The 20975-nt window shown below is 34.3% G+C and overlaps 1 protein-coding gene across 1 annotated transcript; it reads right to left on the bottom strand.

The window, feature by feature from the left end:
- Positions 1–313: 313 nt before the first annotated feature.
- On the bottom strand, positions 314–20528 carry LOC132558634 (hepatocyte growth factor receptor-like). Its single transcript, XM_060223233.1, has 20 exons — positions 20410–20528; positions 16440–17540; positions 15836–16033; positions 15335–15481; positions 14239–14418; positions 13818–13954; positions 13415–13532; positions 13103–13245; positions 12537–12746; positions 11337–11433; positions 10364–10603; positions 9685–9846; positions 8722–8995; positions 7901–8047; positions 7467–7550; positions 7007–7191; positions 6124–6233; positions 4958–5117; positions 4362–4498; positions 314–3999 (listed from the first exon to the last, which is right to left on the bottom strand). Exons 2-20 carry the CDS (start codon positions 17523–17525, stop codon positions 3837–3839), a joined length of 3978 nt encoding a protein of 1325 aa, XP_060079216.1. The 5' UTR covers positions 17526–17540; positions 20410–20528; the 3' UTR covers positions 314–3836.
- Positions 20529–20975: the final 447 nt, after the last annotated feature.

The raw sequence follows: 20975 nt of genomic DNA, 5'->3' as shown, positions 1-20975 counted from the left end.
GTACCAGGTAATTTGTACGAAGAGTACAGATTGAAATATAGCTGAAAAGATCTGTCTGTTTTTCTCCCGTCCTTTATCTATACACCTCAGTGTGGATGTTAAACCTGTTATCAAATAAATACACATTAGTGTACAAATATTTTGTTAATTTTTCAGATGAAAGCATCACAGGGTTATCACCAAGAAGTCGCACATAAATTTCTAATGGTTACCAAAATTTATACTGTCTAAATCTGGTTTACTTCTACATGACTACAATTTGACTCAAAACAACTCAACTTTTTAATGTTTTATTTAAAAAATAGTGTATAAAAAGCCGTGGCATATATAATATCATATATGAAAGTAAAATATCAATGTAAAGTTGGAAATGTTGAAAATGAGGACTTATTTGCAGTGTTAGTTTATGAATCTATCACAAATTGAATTCTGGCAAAATAAATGCTCATCAAGATCTTCAAAACAAGTTTCAATTTATCCCAATAGGAAAACTTACAATGGACTGACCAAATGATCACTGGAAACTTATTATCATCTGCAATGTTGGGGTAAAAATTAGATTGAATTTGAGGGGTTTGTTTTTGGGCCTTCAAGGATTGAACGAAAATCACGAAAACTGATAAATTATTTTTGAAAGAAATAAAAATGGTAAAAACGAAAAAAAAATTGATTCCAGTTTAGGACTTCTGTTCAGAAAACATTATTTTTGCTTCAAGTTTTTATTAAAAACCAAAACATATAACCATCAGAGGGGAAAAAACCTTTACAGTAATTGGTAGCAAGAATGTACATGTGACAGTGTGTAATTACACTTTGTAATCCTAATATTTCTAGTCTTAGCAGGCCACATATCGGTTCATTGAAAACAATATAACACATAATAGTATAATACTGTGTACAATCAATATACTTTAAGTATTTTTGTAACCACCAATATGTCTTGATTGTACATGCATGGTCTTGAATTAACAAGTTTCAAAGAATGAACAACAAACACATTTATGTACATAATTTAAAGTTATACAAAAATATATAGTGTACATTTTGGGCAACTTTGTAGTGCCATTTTCAAATGCCTGTAAACGGGCCATAGCTTGAAACCTGCTTTTTGGTTACCAAGTAACGTAGGATATATATATCAAACTACAATATATATATTGAAGTGTATCTTTACTGATTTTGATCCTACATGACGGATTTAGTCTCCTGAAAAATACGAAAAAGTTAAGCTGCCGATTCATTAGTTGAAAACCTCATTTGCAAGCATGGTTTTTAAGATGCTTTGTCGTTGGAACTTGATACAGTACCCGCTTATTATAAACGTCTAAGCATTGAATCTTGTCATTGTCGATTTCATGAGGTGATGAATCAAGTTGTTCTTGAGAAAAAATTAATGAATTGCTCTCCACAGTTCAATGTTGATTATTTTTTCTGAAGAGCAACTCCGTTAATCAGAGCAGTTCGTGCTGCCTTGGTCTCTAGAGCAACTGAATTCTTTACCCCATGAAATTGACAACTGCAAGATTTAAAGAATGCTTATATGTCAATTAAGACGTTTTGTTTTCAATATTTTGAACCAACTGATGTCAGGTGTTACTAGAAGTTTCGCAAGTCTAATGGATTGCGTTAAAAATTTTGTCCGACATTTTAAATTTGAGTATGATTAAACAATAATACTCGTGCATGTATGATTATGCGACACATTAAATAACATAAGTAAATAGTAATCGTTGATTTCGTCAATATATTTTAGAAATTATGAAAATTCTGTGAAAGCTATGCAGAAGAATAGCGTCTATACTGAGTTTTATAGTCATCTCCCACTTTTCAAACTGGGCGACGGCCATTTTAAACTTGTCATAGATGTGTGTTGTGACCTTTCTCAGTTATCTAAGTATGGATGGCATAAAGAACTTTGTCAAGAAGCACTTCTGTGTCCAAATCGCCTAGTGGACGCTCGTGATCTTGTTAGAGATTTTCATTTCAGGCAAGATGAAGCAAGGCCTCAAGCAGATATCAAAACATGGAAAACAATTCTGTTCTGCTATAAATTACCATAATGTCATGTTTTGATATATTTAACACTTATTGTATGTTAATTTATCACTTTATACTCTGCAAATCTGCAGCAAATTTGATTTCTTTTATTTAAAGTTGAGCATCAATTATATGTATGGGTTTCCCTCTCCCGTCCCCCTTTACAGGTTCTGTAAAGGATGTGTTCTAACAAGGTCAATGTTAATCTGGACATATGAAACTGGCTAAAATTGGTGTTTCATAGAGCCCAAATTGAGTAGAAACTTAGATATTCCACAATGATGATCAGATCTTTAAACTGTTTTTAGCAGGGAAGCATTAGGGAATGATTCAAGATCATACCAAACAAGAGGTTAATGTCTAATATGAATAAGATGGTCGCACATTGTCTCAAGCTCCATGGTAACCAGTGAGGGCATCACAAGATAATTCTGTGTTTGTGTCTTTATGTAAAGTTACATACAAGGTACCTATATAGCTATGTAGGAATACACTTTTTATACAATGATGTGCTTAAGTATTGTCAAAATATTAAGGCAAGAATTCGTTCTTGTGGGAATATTTGATAACGTACAGTTTTCATAACAAAAATACATTATAAGTTTTAGCTGCTGGTATCATATCGCTTTGATTATTTGCATTTTCACCAGGTTACAATCCACAAATCCTTATACCTTCATGTTAATATCTGGACATAAATCTGAACAGTTGTATATTATGTCATTTCAAAATCAGAAAAAAAAATGAATGCATTAATATATTTTATCCATTGGATCTGGGTGTACATATAGGTATATTTGCCTCTACGCCTTTAGAAACATTGAAACAGTTACATGCTCCTGCGTATTGTTAAGGATCTTATATTTGGAACCAAGAAATCGGCTATCCTTGGGCCATTGTTTTTGTCTAATAAATAGGGTATCAATGGGCCATTGTTTTTGTCTTGTAAATCGGCTATCCTTGGGCCATTGTTTTTGTCTACTAAATCGGGTATCAATGGGCCATTGTTTTTGTCTTGTAAATCGGCTATCCTTGGGCCATTGTTTTTGTCTACTAAATCGGGTATCAATGGGCCATTGTTTTTGTCTTGTAAATCGGCTATCCTTGGGCCATTGTTTTTGTCTAATAAATCGGGTATCCATGGGCCATTGTTTTTGTCTTGTAAATCGGCTATCCTTGGGCCATTGTTTTTGTCCTATAAATCGGCTATCCTTGGGCCATTGTTTTTGTCCTGTAAATCGGCTATCAATGGGCCATTGTTTTTGTCCTATAAATCGGCTATCCATGGGCCATCGTTTTTGTCCTTTAAATCGGCTATCCTTTGGCCATTGTTTTTATCTGATAAATCGGCTATCAATGGGCAATTGTTTTTGTCCTATAAATCGGCTTTCCTTGGGTCATTGTTTTTGTCCTATAAATCGGCTATCCTTGGGTCATTGTTTTTGTCCTTTAAATCGGCTATCCTTTGGCCATTGTTTTTATCTGATAAATCGGCTATCCATGGGCAATTGTTTTTGTCCTATAAATCGGCTTTCCTTGGGTCATTTTTTTGTCCTATAAATCGGCTATCCTTTGGCCATTGTTTTTATCTGATAAATCGGCTATCAATGGGCAATTGTTTTTGTCCTATAAATCGGCTATCCATGGGCCATTGTTTTTGTCCTGATTTACTTTCCTCAATCACGTTTGCACTGCTTAAGCTGTCAATTACACCAAGTAAATATAAGTCAATTAGGGAGTTGACATCGACTTGAAATTGTACTCTCTTCATATCTTTGAATGACCCTTGGGTACAAAGGTCATGATGTCATGGTCGCACTTTCAAGGTCAACGGTTACGTCACATATGCTGTGTTCCTCATTCTCGCTTTCTTTTAGCAGGCGTTTGATTTCTTTGATAAGGTCGCGGAATGTCGGGCGCTTAGAGGGGTTAAACTCCCAACAACACACCATTATCTGAAAACTACACAAACAGTTTCTTTGTTAATATCTCGTTACATTATCAATATAAATTTACTTAAATGATTAAGTTTCTTACAGATTCTTTCAATCACTGGAAAAATGAATGTACCGGACTCATTTCAATCTAAATCCGTTTTGTCTCGACTTGTGCATGATTCTTATACCGATCTTGAAAACTAATAACGATGAAAATTGACATAGATACAGACATCTATAAATAAGTTATCTTAACCCCAAAAAAGCGATTTTGAAATGCCGTAAGTTAAATTTCATTGTGGATTTATTCATATGTCAATAATTCAGAAATAGATCTGGTTTGAAGAGGACGATGTCTTGTGTTATATCTGTTACAACATAGCTTACAGCCTTGGTGGACAAAAAGGGGTCTTCGGTAGACGTCGTCCTTCCTTTAGGTATGTGTACATGTCCCAGTTATCTACAGCGGGATAGGGGTTGGCTCCTCGGGTGATCAGCTCCCACAGAACAACACCAAATGACCACTGCCAAGGGGGGATTTAACGAATTACACTTATTATTTCAAAATATTTAAACTTAATTAATTTTTTATGATTTTGATATTTCATTTCAGCACTGACATATTGCCTATAAACATGTTTTGAAGATGAGATATATTGTATTTGTTAGTTATTTACATCGCACTGATATCAATATATTCTTTTTTCAAAATAATGGCACATTTCATTTCAGATCTGTGGATTACTTATATACACAGTACTGACAACACTCATTGTTTGTTTCATACTAAAAGGAAACAGGCTATATAAAACTATCGCTATGGTTTATGGTTTCAGTTCTGAAATTTATTTATGAATTTGTCATCGAAATCACGCCACAATCTCCAAGACAGGACTTTGTGTAAAAATGGCTGTTGAAAGTTTAGATTTTAAGCATGCCTCTGTTTGGGTGTGTTGTGAATGTATTATATTAGGACAACTTACCACGTCAGACTTGGAAGAGTATTTCCCCTTCTCAAGGCTCTCTGGAGCCATCCACTTAACGGGAAGCTTTTTCTTGTTGTCACTACTGTAATAATGGTTGGAGTAGATATCCCTAGATAATCCAAAGTCAGCTACTCTCGCAAAAAAATTCTCATCCAGCCTGAAGTAAAGTAGCATATTCATTATCACTTTGTTCTGAAACCGAAAAGGTTTACTTTTAAATACTGTAAAAGTTGTGATATTGAATACTGTAAAAGTTATATTGAATACTGTAAAAGTTAGATTGAAAACTGTAAAAGTTATATTGAATTCTATAAGTTATATACCATAAATTTATATGGAATATTATAAAGTTTATGTGATATTGAATATTGTGAAAGTTATATTGAATAGTGTAAAGATTTGATTGAATTCTTTAAAAGTATATCGAATATTGTGAAAATATTGAATACTGTAAAAGTTATATTGAATTCTGTGAAAGTATATAGAGTATTAAGAAAATGTTGAATACTGTTAAAGTTATATTAAATTGAATATCATGAAATTCATATGGAAAACTGTAAAGCTGATGTGATATTGAATACTGTAAAAGGTCAGTTGAATACAGTAAAAGTTTATTTTTTCCGTGGCCCAAATGTTCATATTTTCAAGTCACATGTATTTGTCACGGACGTTTTGAAATGGACAATAGTTCAATCCTGCACATTGGCAATAGGAAAACATATTCCTTGTTATAAACAACATTCACTGACAGTTGATATTGGTTATTTGATATATTTTGATGAAGAGCTATTGATTTATTCAAATAATTGACCTTGACCTATATTCAAGATCTCTTTGGTTAAGTGAGTTGAGATCTTGAAATTTCGTTTTTTTTGACAATCAATAAGGTTCAGAGTTATGACATTTGTGTAGTGGCATGTATAAAGTATATGATTTCGAGTTTGCAGATTTTTTTTACAAACCAACAATTCCCTTTGTAAGCAGTTGAGCAATTTAGGCCTATTTGGCCTCTTTCATATATGAGTCTTTATAGTCAGATGACCGTTAAGACCCATGGGCCTCTTGTTTTGGTTGTACTGCTGTCTTCATAATGTCCATGAGCTGAGCAATGTACTAAACTTTCATCCATCGTTTTAACAATTAATTTGATATTGAATACTTACATGCAGTTCCTTGCAGCTAAGTCTCGATGAACGAATTTGATAGAGGACAGGTACTCCATTCCTTTAGCAATATCTAGTCCAAAAAAGACTAAGTCCTTCACAAGAGGCATCTGAAGGGAAAAAAACTTAATGATGAATAAGACTCTTTGATAGATATTTAATAAATCGTGAACATTCCGTTTCCGCCAAAATTTACAGACTAAGTATGATTACAAAGTAACAAGGTACATGTACTAGATTAAGTTTTTAATCACAAGTGATCAATATGGTGTTTACAAACATGCATACCTGACCGTGTAGGAAAAAAATAGAACGTAAATATTTTACTTTATCTCATTATGAAATACATCTTTAAAACATCAGAAATGATCACTGATGATAAATTAAGGGCTTAAACCACAAAGAGAGTCATTAAATAGCGAATATTGAGTTTTGTATTGGGTTCAGTTCATAGAAAATAACGATTAAATCACCATAGTAGCTTTATTCTTTCTTCCTAAATGTCTTGACTTTACAATTCTGTTCTCCGTTTTTAGCAGGTGTTGATCATACCTCATTAGTTTGCACAAAAAAGTCTTTTTCTCATAAAATATTATGACGCTACTCTTGCATGCTAATGACATAAGATTCAATATATTCTATTCCGCTGAAATATCAAAAAAAATCATTTTTTGGAACACACTAATGAAAACATCTTTCAACTGAAGTTAATTATATAACTACACTAGTCTTAAATAAGGAATAAAACGGTCTTACATTTCATTTCCTTATTCGAAGACTCTATGAAATTGATCATTTTGTTTACAAAAGTGAGGAAATTCACACCTTCAGGCAATGCATGCTTAAATGTCAAAGTTTTGTAGCGCTTAGTATTATGACTTGCGTTATGTTCATCCCGAATATAAGCCAGTAGGTCTCCGTTCTCCATGAAAGGCAGTATGACCAGCGGGAACTCCCCTTTGTCTATACAAACACCCATCAACGACAGTACATTCGGATGGTTAAAGTCTTTCATTATCAACGCTTCGTTAATAAATTCTCCTATATCCACTTCTTTTGCGGACGATTCTAAATTTTGAGAAATATCAATACATACACCGTATATCGTATACATAGTTAGAGGAAGTGAGAAATTCATTTATACACCGGATAATTATAATCTTTGGTATATAATTATATTTTGGGAAAAAAAACAATACATCAGTACAACAACTGCTAAAATTGATTAATACCGTTATGTTACAATATGAATAACTCGTCATGAACACAATTAGGTCTTTACAATGTCATATTAGACTACAGTAGTAAAAATTTGACGTTGATCCATTCTGTAAAATACTGACTCAAAATCGTTTTGACTGCCACGATTTGCTCCCCCTTTGCTCCAGGACTAGACAGAAATCCTTTGTAAACGCATCCAAACTGACCTAGTAAGACCAAGATTAAGATAAAGTAACTTTCATTTATTTTTTTTAAATATCCTTAATGAACAATACATTTAATATCCTAATAAGTTTAAGGATATTATTTATCAAGCTTTTACGAGTTCAAAATAATAAATCTCGACTGATTCGGTAACGGAAAGAAAAACCTTTCTAGTTTTTGTTTTTTTCGTTTTTTTTTTTTTTTATTTCGTTTTTGTTTTTGTTTGCTTTTTTTGTTTTTCTTTCATTTGTTTTTGTTTGCAAACACTGACAAAAACACAATTTCTTGTTATTCTTTCATGACACAAATTATTGCAACAAGTCGGGATTATATTTACTATTGTGTTACCTACCATGTCCGAGACTCTCTCCCAGAAGTAGATTGTCTCTGCTGACCAACAAATTTTGTTTCTTCAGCATGTCTACTGTTTCTATATCAACGATTAAGTTGGCTGGTTCACCCCCAATAGCTTCATCCTCTTGACCAATATGGATATAATCTGTAACACACTGTTGACATCAGTATCCGTTGTGTCTTCATCGTAGTTTTCGTTTATCTAAAGATGCATCGCTCCATTGCAAAGTGTTACACAATAATACCCATTACTTATGCAAGTGTCTTATTCACATGCAAGCTATATACATATGAGTGCAGTGAAAATTAGTACAGCATTCAACCTTCATAAAATACGCGTATTTTCACGACATTTCAACACAAAATAAATAAAATATTTTATACAGTTGTTATCCCTAGCTCAACCGTGCGGCTCCAACGGGCGTTTGCAATGGTTAGGAAGGTCCCTTCCAGTGAGACAACTTAATGCAGCACTATTTAGATACTATCAGTAAACATTTACGAAACAAATTACTCTACGATGTATCAAACAGATATTTTTCTTTTTTTTGCTTATACTTAGATTTGTAAATGTTAACAACTGAAATGGATTTTTCGTAACATCCATCTAATATATATTACCCGTTTGTAAGTAATTTGATGAATTGTCAGTGTCACATATTTGACAATGATTAGAATATCAATAGACACTACAATCTATTTTTTATAAACGTCGAATGTAATTCAGTCAGACCAATTCCAGAAAAAAGTATAAGGATATTAAGACCATGTGTTTCACAAGAGGAAGCATAATGAAGACAAGCTTGATGGTATACTTACTATTTGGAACCGAGCTAGGTTCGTCTGTCTCGATCCTAATCAGATTTTGAAAGGTCATTGTTCCCTCTATATCAATATTGGTAACATAGTTCCTCTTTTTACGCTTTCTTTTACTTCTTACGATGACACACACTAAGATGAGGATGAGGAAAACTGCGATGATAATACCAACCCATAACCAGTTCTGATAACCAGGAGTAGAGACGATGGCTAGTCTCGTGTGCATTGTGACTTTCAGGTCTCCAAGTTCCATCAGAAACGGACCAACGTTTACCTGAGCAGAGAGTATAACACATCATTCATCGAGAGTTTTATCAACCCCACTTCATGTAATTATGATAATATACATGATTAAAACCAGTATAAGCTTGTTTTGTATAAAGATAATATAAATTATGAACATTTGTGAATAAAAGATTATGAAGACAAATTAAATCAAACAAGACACAAAAAAATCGAGTTTATGTATAGCTAAAGATCAAACAGGTTTTATTTTCTCTACAAAATTTACTTTTTCATGCAAATTCAATGAACTAGAAGTAAGATATCTCAATATCCATAAGGTGGTATTGGCATCAAAAGCAAAGTCTGATTATTAAGTTATATCAGTACTTCTAATGAAACATGCTTATGAATAGTTTTGATGAAGAAACAGAAGTGCTATAAGATTAGTTTTATCACCAACAACTTCACATCAAGACATTTAAAAACTGAATTTCATAGAGACTCCGCTATAACATGATATTAGGGTGACCATATCGCAAACAGGATACACCTTTATACAAATCATTAACGAACATTTATATATTAATACTTGAAATATTAACTAAATGAGAACTTTCAATAGAATTATAGATAATAGTCATATTATGTCATTATTTAACACCGTCTATTCAAATACTTGACAATTTAATGGATGTCGAGACAAACTTCGGTTATAGATAAAGCTATTGTCAAATTTACTTTGACTTGGAACACTCTGTTCTGATTAACATCTAAACCATCCAGGACTGGCAACATGTTGCATACTAGTCTGTCACTCTCTAACTCCAAAACAGGGCAGCTTAGTCCTTCAACAGATACGTTGTAATCACTGATCCCAAATGCCATGTTTAGAAAACGACCCTAAAAGAAGAAATAAAGATATAGTGACAAATACACAACATATTTTTTGTTTAAAATTTAAATCATTCCATTTCAAATGATTTCATTAATTCACTAAAATTGAGTGGGAATTTAACAAGGGTTTTAGCATATGAAAACCCCATCCGCATGAAATACACACAACCAATAACTACTCACAACAATCAGAATATAATTTCTGAAAATATAGATCATGATCGAAATGGCGTTTTCCTCTAGTTAGCATATCAAAATAACACACTCCATCATATCAATAATATAAACGACAGGTTTCCGTAGGATGGTCCCTCAAAAGAATAGACGATACGAGAACATCTATTCTTTACTATGGAAATGATCATTTGCCTAGTGGAATTCTTTTTTTTACTTTTGATACCAAAATTGAATCAAAATTACACAAAACTGCCTTTTTATTCAACACATAACTTGGCAATAATAAGCTCTGTTGCAGTTCCATATTTAAGAATCTTAAAGCAACTTGAGGAACCTTCGCTCTTACATGTAGAACCATTATCCTCTCGTCATTGTTGAATGATATGTTTTTTGTGACAGGGAAAAGGACCGGATCGTTGTAGACCATGATTCTTCGGTCGGCGTTTTGAAGGGGAATCCCTCCATCCAGCTCGAGTGTAAGGTTGACGCTAACCCCAGAGGATGCACCGGACAGAACTTTCCTAAGGCTTGGGTAAGCACACTTTAGTAATCTAGGGTTTATCACTTTACACTTCTGTGATTCCAACTGGTTTTTACACATGAAATATAACGAAATAATTAAAGAAAAACAGATGAAAAAATAAAGCATTGATGGTAATTGATAAATTCTTTAGTGAAATTTCTTGGTATGAGTAAATTTCATGGACATGGGATAGTATTTGATTAACATAAGAAAGACAGCTTCTTATTCCTGCCGAGGATGGAAATGTTTGGCAAGCGCATTTATTCTTATAAATACAAAGAAAATATTCAAATGTGAAGATGATTCAACTTATCAACCCCTTGTTTAAGAGAACGAATGATACAAAAGTATGTCGAAAGGCTGTCAATCCTTTTAGAGATACTATTTTCAAATAATAGTAAAAAGAAAACCAAAAGAATGTTTTGGCAATACAATCATTAAGCAATCCAACTAGGCAGTACTGTTTAGATAAAAATATGTTAATCAAAAGGTTCCTAGTCTTTGAGAAGAATGTCCCTGAAAATGCACACGAAACATATAATTTTCACAATTCATGATTTTTAAGAAATTATCTGTTTTACTTTTCTCAAAAACCTGATGTTTGATGTGCGTCAAACTTCTTTTCAAATGTCACCCAATTCACACCCATTGCACCCAAGAAAACATATGATGTAACACACCTGAGTTTTTATATGTACACATCTGATTAAAGTAAGATATAGGGATAACATTTTAATGACGTATAAGTGATCTAAAAAAGATAATGCATTTATCGTTCGTTCATAGATTTACAAACCTCTTCATAAGACTCATTGTTTCTCACGACAATCTTTAATCTTGTCATTAATACGGCATCAAAGTTTTGACCGGTGACGGATACGATTCTTCCACCTCTGAAAAAGTAAAATTCTATCCAATGTTACTGATACTTAACTGATAATACTAAGATAAGATAAGATAACATTCATCCATCCATGCATCCATTTATCCATTCAAACATCCACCTAATCATCCATCCATCCACCCATCCATTCATCCTTATATCCATCCATCCATGCACGCACGCATGCATCCATCCAACCATGCATACATCAATCCATCCAACCATGCATCCATCCATCCATCCATATATCCATCCATCCATGCACGCACGCATGCATCCATCCAACCATGCATACATCAATCCAACCAACCATGCATCCATCCATCCATCCATATATCCATCCATCCATGAACGCACGCATGCATCCATCCAACCATGCATATATCAATCCATCCAACCATACATCCATCCATCCATATATCCATCCATCCATGCACTCACGCACGCATGCATGCATACATCCATCCATCCATCCATCCATCCATCCATCCATCCATCCATCTTTCCATCCATTCATCCAACCATCCATCCTTCCATCCATCCATCTTTCCATCCATTCATCCAACCATCCATTCATCCATCCATCCATCCATCCATCTTTCCATCCATATATCCATCCATCCATGAACGCACGCATGCATCCATCCAACCATGCATATATCAATCCATCTAACCATGCATCCAGCCATCCATATATCCATCCATCCATGCACTCACGCATGCATCCATCCATCCATCCATCCATCCATCCATCCATCCATCTTTCCATCCATATATCCATCCATCCATGAACGCACGCATGCATCCATCCAACCATGCATATATCAATCCATCCAACCATGCATCCATCCATCCATATATCCATCCATCCATGCACTCACGCATGCATCCAACCATCCATCCATCCATCCATCCATCCATCCATCTTTCCATCCATATATCCATCCATCCATGAACGCACGCATCCATCCATCCATACATCTATCCAGTTCTCCTACTTTCAGTTATTTAGAACTGCAAACTGGTTGATATCACTTTAGTTTTACATTGTTATGTAGCCATTGTTTTCGCGTTTAAAATGATACAAACTACTATTTGTAAAGATTACAGTACCCTATAGTAGTAGACACAGGTGCTATGATGTCGATTATTGGGTCATCCATATAACAGAAGTCCTCCTTGGACGACAAAGCAGTTTCATCTATGTAAATCGTAACTGGGCCGTAACCAAGGCAATGCGATGGTGCCGACTGGTTGGGATTGACACCTGTGTTTGTAGACGTCCATCGGGTCAACTCGCAAACAATGATGTCATTTTCTTTCCTGGAAGGATGGCAAAAATTGCTATTTATCAAACACAACCTCTGCATAGATAATGTAATCATACTTCTTTTTCATTACAGTTAAGTTCTTCATCAAATCCAACACTCACAGTAGAAATTGCATTGCTTTGAGATATGATAAAATACATAGAATTATGAATGGTAAATCAATGTATCAGAACAGTTACTTAATATGTAAAACGTGTTTTGTAAAGATAAAAAAGTCTTTGTTCAACATGTGTGTATATTGTTCACAATGAAAGGAAACTACAGCATTTCTGATCTCTATTATTGCTATTGGTTAGAAGATTTGTGTAATAAGTATGAAGAGGCCATCCATTAACTTAACTGTACTACCTTTTCAATTTACAAATAGATTGCGAGTCGGATACATCAATGGTCAATGATGATCCAATGTCCAAATTTTGTCCAGTGAGCGTTAAGGACGTATATCCAGACTTAGGTCCATGTTTTGGATAAAAATCTTCGAATGAGGGTATCTGTAACATTTAAGGTAACTTATCATATATCTAACCAGCTGTTTTTTTTATGTAGAGTACTATGAGGTCAGAAACAGAACCGTTTGAGACTAATCAAATTTATTTTCAACTACTAGTTAGTGATCAAAAACGGAGATAACTAGGTAGTAACTGAGTATCAATATCTTACCAAGTACTCAAATGTGACATTTTTTGTAATGGACTGAAGAGAATGTGTGTTGTTTGATATTTCAACAATCACAACAGAACTTTCACCTCTAGCGGCCGCCGAAGTCTCACAAACGATACTGAAAAAAGGGAAATGAAATCAAACTTACATATTATAAATAAATTCACGATTTATTCGAGAAGTTAATTCATATTGATGTGAATCAAAACAAGAACCAGGTAAACAATCTAAAGATATCAGCATACATTTTCACGCATGGCATACCGAGTTTCCGTAATCAGTACACATGTAATTAAACTGTTAATGGATTGAAATGTCTATTATACGCATTTATTGGAAAAATTATTATTATTTACATCAAGCTAGCAATGCTTTGTAATATGAATTAAGTCTCATGACCTACCTTTTACTATTGTATGCTGGTTCCTGACACTCATTTCCACCGATCAACACATGCAAATTTCCCCATCCCGAGTTGAAGTAACGCCCATCTATTGTCACATGCGTTTGTCCGTCTGTAGTCCCATTCCGCGGGGAAATCTAATACAAAAAAAATCGCATTGTGTTATTGATATAAAGAAGATGTTTCCATTTCAGCAAATCTTAATTTATACAGTAAAATGCACATAAACTGCTGAATAAGTTAATATGGAGATACCATTGTGATGAGCATGAAGTACCCATAGCACAATCCAAATTAAATATATATATATATATAAATCACAATATAATACTGCGAGGAAATCAAAATACCCATTGAATAATAAATAAGATCAGTCATCATAATTGCTCAAAATGACATGTAATTTACAGTAAATACTGACCCTGTAAACCTCAGGAGGACAGGATATGTTGTGCCATTGGTTGTGCCATTGAGTCTTGTTGCAGTCAGTTTGTGTTGTACAATCGTCTCCACACCATCCGCATCCCAGCGGATCCATAGAGTTTACACAGGAATTGCAATCGGCATGGATACCACATGAATTGAGAGAAATCTTCATAACCTATACAAGTAACAGTAAGTTTGAATAGTTTTGTATTTGAAGAACAGAAAATGATGTTCTTTAACTTAACTTTGTTTTTTAGTGTTAGATTAATTAACGAAGGCATTCTAAAAGCTGATTACCGCCCATTTGATAAAAAAAAAACCGGGTTATCTGTCAATTTTCCCACACGAAGTAAGCATTGCTCTATGATATTGAGTCATGTTTTCTTTACCGTACTGGACAACTGGATGTCCGGTTTGACCAGAAGAATAATTTCCTAGATATATTATGAGGATACATCAACAAAAATGAAGAGCGTGCCAAAATGTGGAACACTAGTAATATAGTGAGTTTGGTTAATTTTTTTTCGCCAATATCTTCATAATCCACAAGGATGGCGTGTGGTATTATTATATCATGAAAATTGACCAGTATTCCAATCTAGTTTTCTTATATCTGTGGCAGATTCCGGCGTAATTTTATCCCTCGTGCATTTTCTTTCGATTGTGCTGTTTTCGTCATTTCACATGCTATGCGCAAAGCATTATGGGATTCGACGTCTAAATATAGCTGTCTAATTTACGTGTTGTCTAGTGAGTCTGATAAGTTCCATAAGGATTTCGTTCATTAGTGATGTAGTTCGACATTTTTCTGAAGAGAGTGTGATATAATATTCAATTATGGATAGAGACAACCTAAAGGATCTCTTTTCAGGGACAATGGAATTCTTTAAACGCACCAACACAAAAGAAAGTGGCAGTTGTAGCACATCGAGTGACTACCCATGGAAATTAATTGACCAATCAGATGTGTTTCATCTCGAATGAATTAGAATATGGCCGGTTAAAATATGATAATAAAAACATCAGATTCACTGACGCCTTCTGTATGTTATACATGTAATAAACATCTGATTCATGTATTGCTGATGTACCTTATTGTCCACAAGGAAGTATAGGTGTTCCTTTCTGTGGTCAATACCTAACGACTTCTCAATCGGTACTGATCGGTCACCACTGAGGTCAAAGGTCGCATAATGTCGGCTTTGTGAAATAGAATCGTTATATCCGCTAACCTCTACCTGAAATGACATTTATAACAACGACGGGAATAAGATGATGTGTAAATTGATATATAAACGACCCAGAAAATTATGTTTGATAAAAACATATATATATTTCAAATAGAATAATGTTTAATTGTTCTTAAAACAGAAACATTTCCCATGTCGATATTACCTACCATAAGGCTTTAAGATATTTTTAATATTTTCAAATGGGATATCATCTTTATTTTTCTCTTTCCATAAATGTTCAATCGATCTGTATTCTGGTTAGACATAATATACTTGTTGTTAAAATACATGTATTAATATGTATTTCGGCCTTTGGAATAATGTTTCATTTCAAGGAAAAAACAATTATGAAAACATTACCTTGTGCAGTTTCCCCTCGCTCGTGCCTAACATGATCACAGGTTTCTGATCATAGGAATCATGAGTAACATGCATTGTTGCAATCTTCTGCTTCTCTAGAAAAATAAATCTTTTTGCTTTGCACGAAAATTCTTTGGAAGATAAACCGCGGTAGTGAATGGATCCACACTCACCCCAACTCGACCTATCTTTGGGGTCCTGTCAACAGAAATACTGCATGCTTTATAACTATGACAACATTGTCACGTTGGAATTTGGCAACCGTATTATTTAATTAAAATACTCTCAGTTTATATTTTTCTTTGTGAAAAAGACAAAGATATATTGAACTAGCTGCTATACGTAGTATTCTACTGTGCTGCACTGTTTCATGCAATATATATTGCGTATTGCATTCATTTAAATTGTTTCAATCGGCCACATTTTAACCTTAAACAGAATATTTTGTCGGCTTCTTATGTTAATTTCTGCAAAATTGAAAATTTCGTCATAAATGATAAAATATTTCTTATATAATCGCTATGTTGAGGATTTCTTATGATTTACATTCAATAATGTAACCTTGATACAGATGTCTGTACTAATAATATAAGCAAATACTTACACTACATAGCTCGTTAGTGTGAGACACCCAATAGGGTGCGTGTACATCGTCGTTTATTCCGTTTCTGCAATTCACCACTGCAAATATGAAACTTTTTGAGTTCAGATCTTTAACTGGGTACGCACATACACTAGAACCTTCCGTAATTGGATTGTAGAACGCAAGAAAAAGAATTTGATTTCCTTCCGGAGTGATATGAAGATGTCCTGATAACACTGGCTGGTTAGTCATTAATTTCTTTTCATAATTACAGATGAGTGAAAGTTCTATGTATGTTTGAAAATACATGCTAGAACAGTTCCTTGTTATTCTCGCAATTCTGGCCTCGAATGTATTCGGTCCTGATTTACGGTTGAATATGAAGAATACGTAGTCTGTTGTTTCAAAGCCATACACCATGTCCGTGTTAAAGTCTCCTTCGTATGACGTGTTCATATTCAAATACATTGCACCTTCTGAATTTCGGTTGTGATGGTTAAAGTAATAATGTCCTGAAAAAGAATTCATTATCAGCGCTGAAAAAATGTGAGAATGGAATTCACCTGGTTTCCTTTCGAAACTACTCGCCACATAATGGATTCTTGGATCAGTCTGGTCCGTAAATATCACCACATTGTTACCTTCATGTGATCCTAAAAGACTATCTCTGAAGAAGCCATACTCAGTGTCGTGAGGGAGATATGTCCAGTCAGACATGTTGGATTTCGAATGTACGGAGCACAGACCTTGAAATGCTGTGCCACAAACCAATATCCGATCAAAGGGATAAGACACTAGAACACTGACTGTATTATTAACTTGTCTTGTGCTACAATCACCGTCTCCGTAGAGAGGACCTTTGCACTTCTGTCCGTAACTCTCAGTTACTGGTCCAAACAACTGGTACGGTGTCTGTCGCTCTTCTAGATCCTCTGACAGTTTGAGCAGGATGTTTTTACCCCCGATGAATAAGTTGTGATCGTTATCAACAGCAATTTTTGTCAAGTGATAATCTCCATCTGCTTGATAAACCCGGGATATAAAGGGCGTAATGGCTGCAGTCGATAAGAAGGTGGCACCAAACATCCATGCGAATAAGACGATCATTTTCATTGGTCACTCCTAAAATGCAGAATGCGAAAGGAAATTGATTGCATAGGCGTTCTAACTAATTAATTTTGTACAGTCAAGACATTGGAAAATATATTTCAACAAGAGATCCCAGTGGGATCTTGGCGCCCAACATTTGAGAATCTGTTTTCAGTTCTTGAAGATTTGTTTATTTTTTTTTTTTTTTTTTTGTTACAGGTTTTGTAAATGTTCATGAACTGGTCTTCATTGAATGTACTCAATGATGGCACAAGATATTTTTATTAAGCACCTATTAAAAAATATCATTTGAAAAAGATCCCAAAGTATTATTATTAGATGATGATGATGAAATGATTCACAAGTACAAGAGCGCAACAAGTATATTAAAAGTTCAAAGTTTTTTAAAACTATTTTTTTTGTTTTTTTGTTTTTGTTTTATTTTAAATTTTAAAGTTTATTTTATTACATTAATGTTTTTGTTACACCAACACTTAAATATTAGGAATTGTTGAATCAATTCTTCTGTTACTTCTCATGTGTCAACCCATATGTCATTAACTCAATTCATTGCATGGTTTAGTATACATACCCTAAACAGTGTATTTATCAATGTTTACTTAATTTAGAAAATCTGATACTTGAGAATGACTGATCATGTAGGCAAGAAATAGCCATAAAACAATTACTCGCTGTTCAAATCCAAGATGGAGAGTTATAGGCCATTTTGTTCTTCAGATCATTTTAAATATGGGACAATGCTTAACTAGGTACCAAGAGGAAGCTAAATATGAAATTTGAGAAGTTTCCTGTCACAACGATAACAAACTACTGCATTACTGTCGAAATCCAAGATGGCTGCCTGTGGGCCACCTTGATTTCTAATCAGTCCAAAAAAGGTACAATGCACAACTAGGGACCAAGGGAAACCAATACCTATGAAATATAAGAAGGATCCGTCCAGTACTTCCTCAGAAATAGCGGTAACAAAATTTTACTCTCAAAATCCAAGATGGCTGTCTGTCAGCCATCTTGATTTCGGATCAGTCCCAAAAAGGTAAAATGCACAATAAGGGACCAAGGGGAACTTTCATATGAAATTTGAGAAAGATCCATCAAGTATTTACCCAGAAATAGCGATAACAAACTTTTACTTTCAAAATCCAACATGGCCGTCTGTGGGCCATCTTGAATTCGAATCAGTCCAAAAAAAGGTAGACTGCACAACTAGGGACCAAGAGAAAGCTCCATATGAAATTTGACAAAGATCCATCCTGTACTTTCTCAGAAATAGCGGTAACAAACTTTTACTTTCAAAATCAATGATGGCCGACAAGCGTCCATCTTGAATTCGGATCAGTCCAAAAAGGTATAATGCACAACTAGGGACCAAAGGGAACCTGCATATGAAATTTGAGAAAGGTCCATCCAGTACTTTCCAAGAAATAGCGGTAACAACCTTTTACATTCAAACTCCAAGATGGCCGCCTCTTATATGGCCTCCTATCGGCCATCTTGAATTTGAATCAGTCCAAAAAGGTACAATGCAAAACTAGGGACCAAGGAGAAACCTGCATATGAAATTTGAAAAAGATCCATTCAGGACTTTTCCAGAAATAGCTGTAACAAGAATTGTTTACGGACGGACGGACGGACCACGGACGCAGGGCGATTTGAATATGATGATGGTGGGCTAAAAATAATGCAATAAAAAATCATAAAAAATGACAAAAATGTAATGTTGTGATATATTCAATAATGCAATAATTCAATTAATGTTGTGATTTCCAGATTAAAAAAAAACAAACAAAAAAACGTCAAGTACATATCGTACATATCTATGAAACATGACATTATTACTATGACTAAATATTTGGTGTGTGGAATTACGGCAAACCTTGCGGAAAGAGTCCACCAAAGGTGTCTACCTCCTCTGCAATCACAAGCTCTCAAATTAAACAAAACATACTGAACAGTATATCCTAATTTCAAACCATAGATTGACATGGAAATATAGAAATAGAGATATTCATGTAACCTAAAGGAAAGGAAATGAAGAATTTTCATTTTATCAAGCATTTGTAAACACGATCGGAATCGGATGCGATATGCATCGGTACACAAAAAGGAAATTTGTCATGGATTCTTGTAATTTTTTAATAATTCTTTCATATCAGTCAATTTTTAGTTATTTCCTTTGACTTTAAAACACATCGTGTTCTACAATTATATATTTATAAGACATAACTTATATTGAAATTTTGTAACACAATCCTATATTAAGACGATATTATCGTAACTTATCGATTTGTACCATGAATCATCTGACATACTCTCCTACTTGTCGGACATGAACTTTTGATATTTCGACATTGTGACGTCACGTTTATTTCGAAATTGTAGAGCAGATCGGTCATTACATATGATATACGAGGGGAGTATAACTTTAACCAATCAAGTCTTAGGCAAAATCAAAATTATTTGGTACCTAGGGCAACGATTACTTGACCCAAGCTTTGGTTTGTTGGCTGACAGGTTTTTCGTCTCCTCGACTCCTCCCGTTGCCGGGGATCGTCTCACCGACGAACGTCAGTGTTCTGATGACGTAACGAGTCAACCATTTCCCCGCGTATTTATAGATAATATTCTTATTATTCAACATCAAGTGTGACTCATTGAAGTATAGAAACTTGAACAATGTGAATTCAAAACAGAGAGGAATTTTGTTTAGTCTTGATTACAGTTGGTTTTAACCTGTAAAAAAGAATGACTCTCTATTGTTTAAACAATAGTTAATATATTTTAACCAAAGCTTGTGACATTTATAAATAGTGTATACTCAGATCTGCTTATGCTAAGATCATACATGAAGAGATTCTTATGATGTTATATGTACACTTACCAGCTTTGTAGTAGGTTAATTTGTTGTCTTTTTAAACAGTAAGTATGTACAGAAACGGAATGCATTGTAAAACAATTATGTCGTTATAATCTTCTGTAAGCGCAGCAGTTACGGCCTGTAGATAAAGGAACTCATTTTGTATCGAGTTGCGGCATGGCACTATACCTGACCCTTTCTCAGCTGGTTATGACTTCCCTTGCGCTGGAGAAGGATACAAAACATCACCGGAAGGATTCTGTCGACACACATACAATTTATGCATATCAAGTATTTGATGCCCGCATGCTTAAGCATATTCAGTTATATACACGCTGTAATGTTCATCCTTAACCCAGCAATAGACAAGTGTATAACGTCACACTACGCCAATGGGAAACGAGATTAAAGAGGTTACAACTTCCGATGAAATAGGACTGTCAGCTTATGAAAACGCATCCACGCGGCATCACCTGGCCAAGTTTTTTTTTTTTTAATTTTAGTGTTGTGTGTCAGATATACACTAGCGAATAACACATTTTGCTATAAAAACAACAAGCAAAATACCTACAAGTGAACAGGATCAAACT

Source organism: Ylistrum balloti, unplaced genomic scaffold, assembly GCF_031769215.1.
Source record: "Ylistrum balloti isolate Yb309-2 unplaced genomic scaffold, AGI_CSIRO_Ybal_v1 Utg370800, whole genome shotgun sequence".
Classification (NCBI taxonomy): domain Eukaryota; kingdom Metazoa; phylum Mollusca; class Bivalvia; order Pectinida; family Pectinidae; genus Ylistrum; species Ylistrum balloti.
This window is presented reverse-complemented; position numbering and strand designations above follow the sequence as displayed.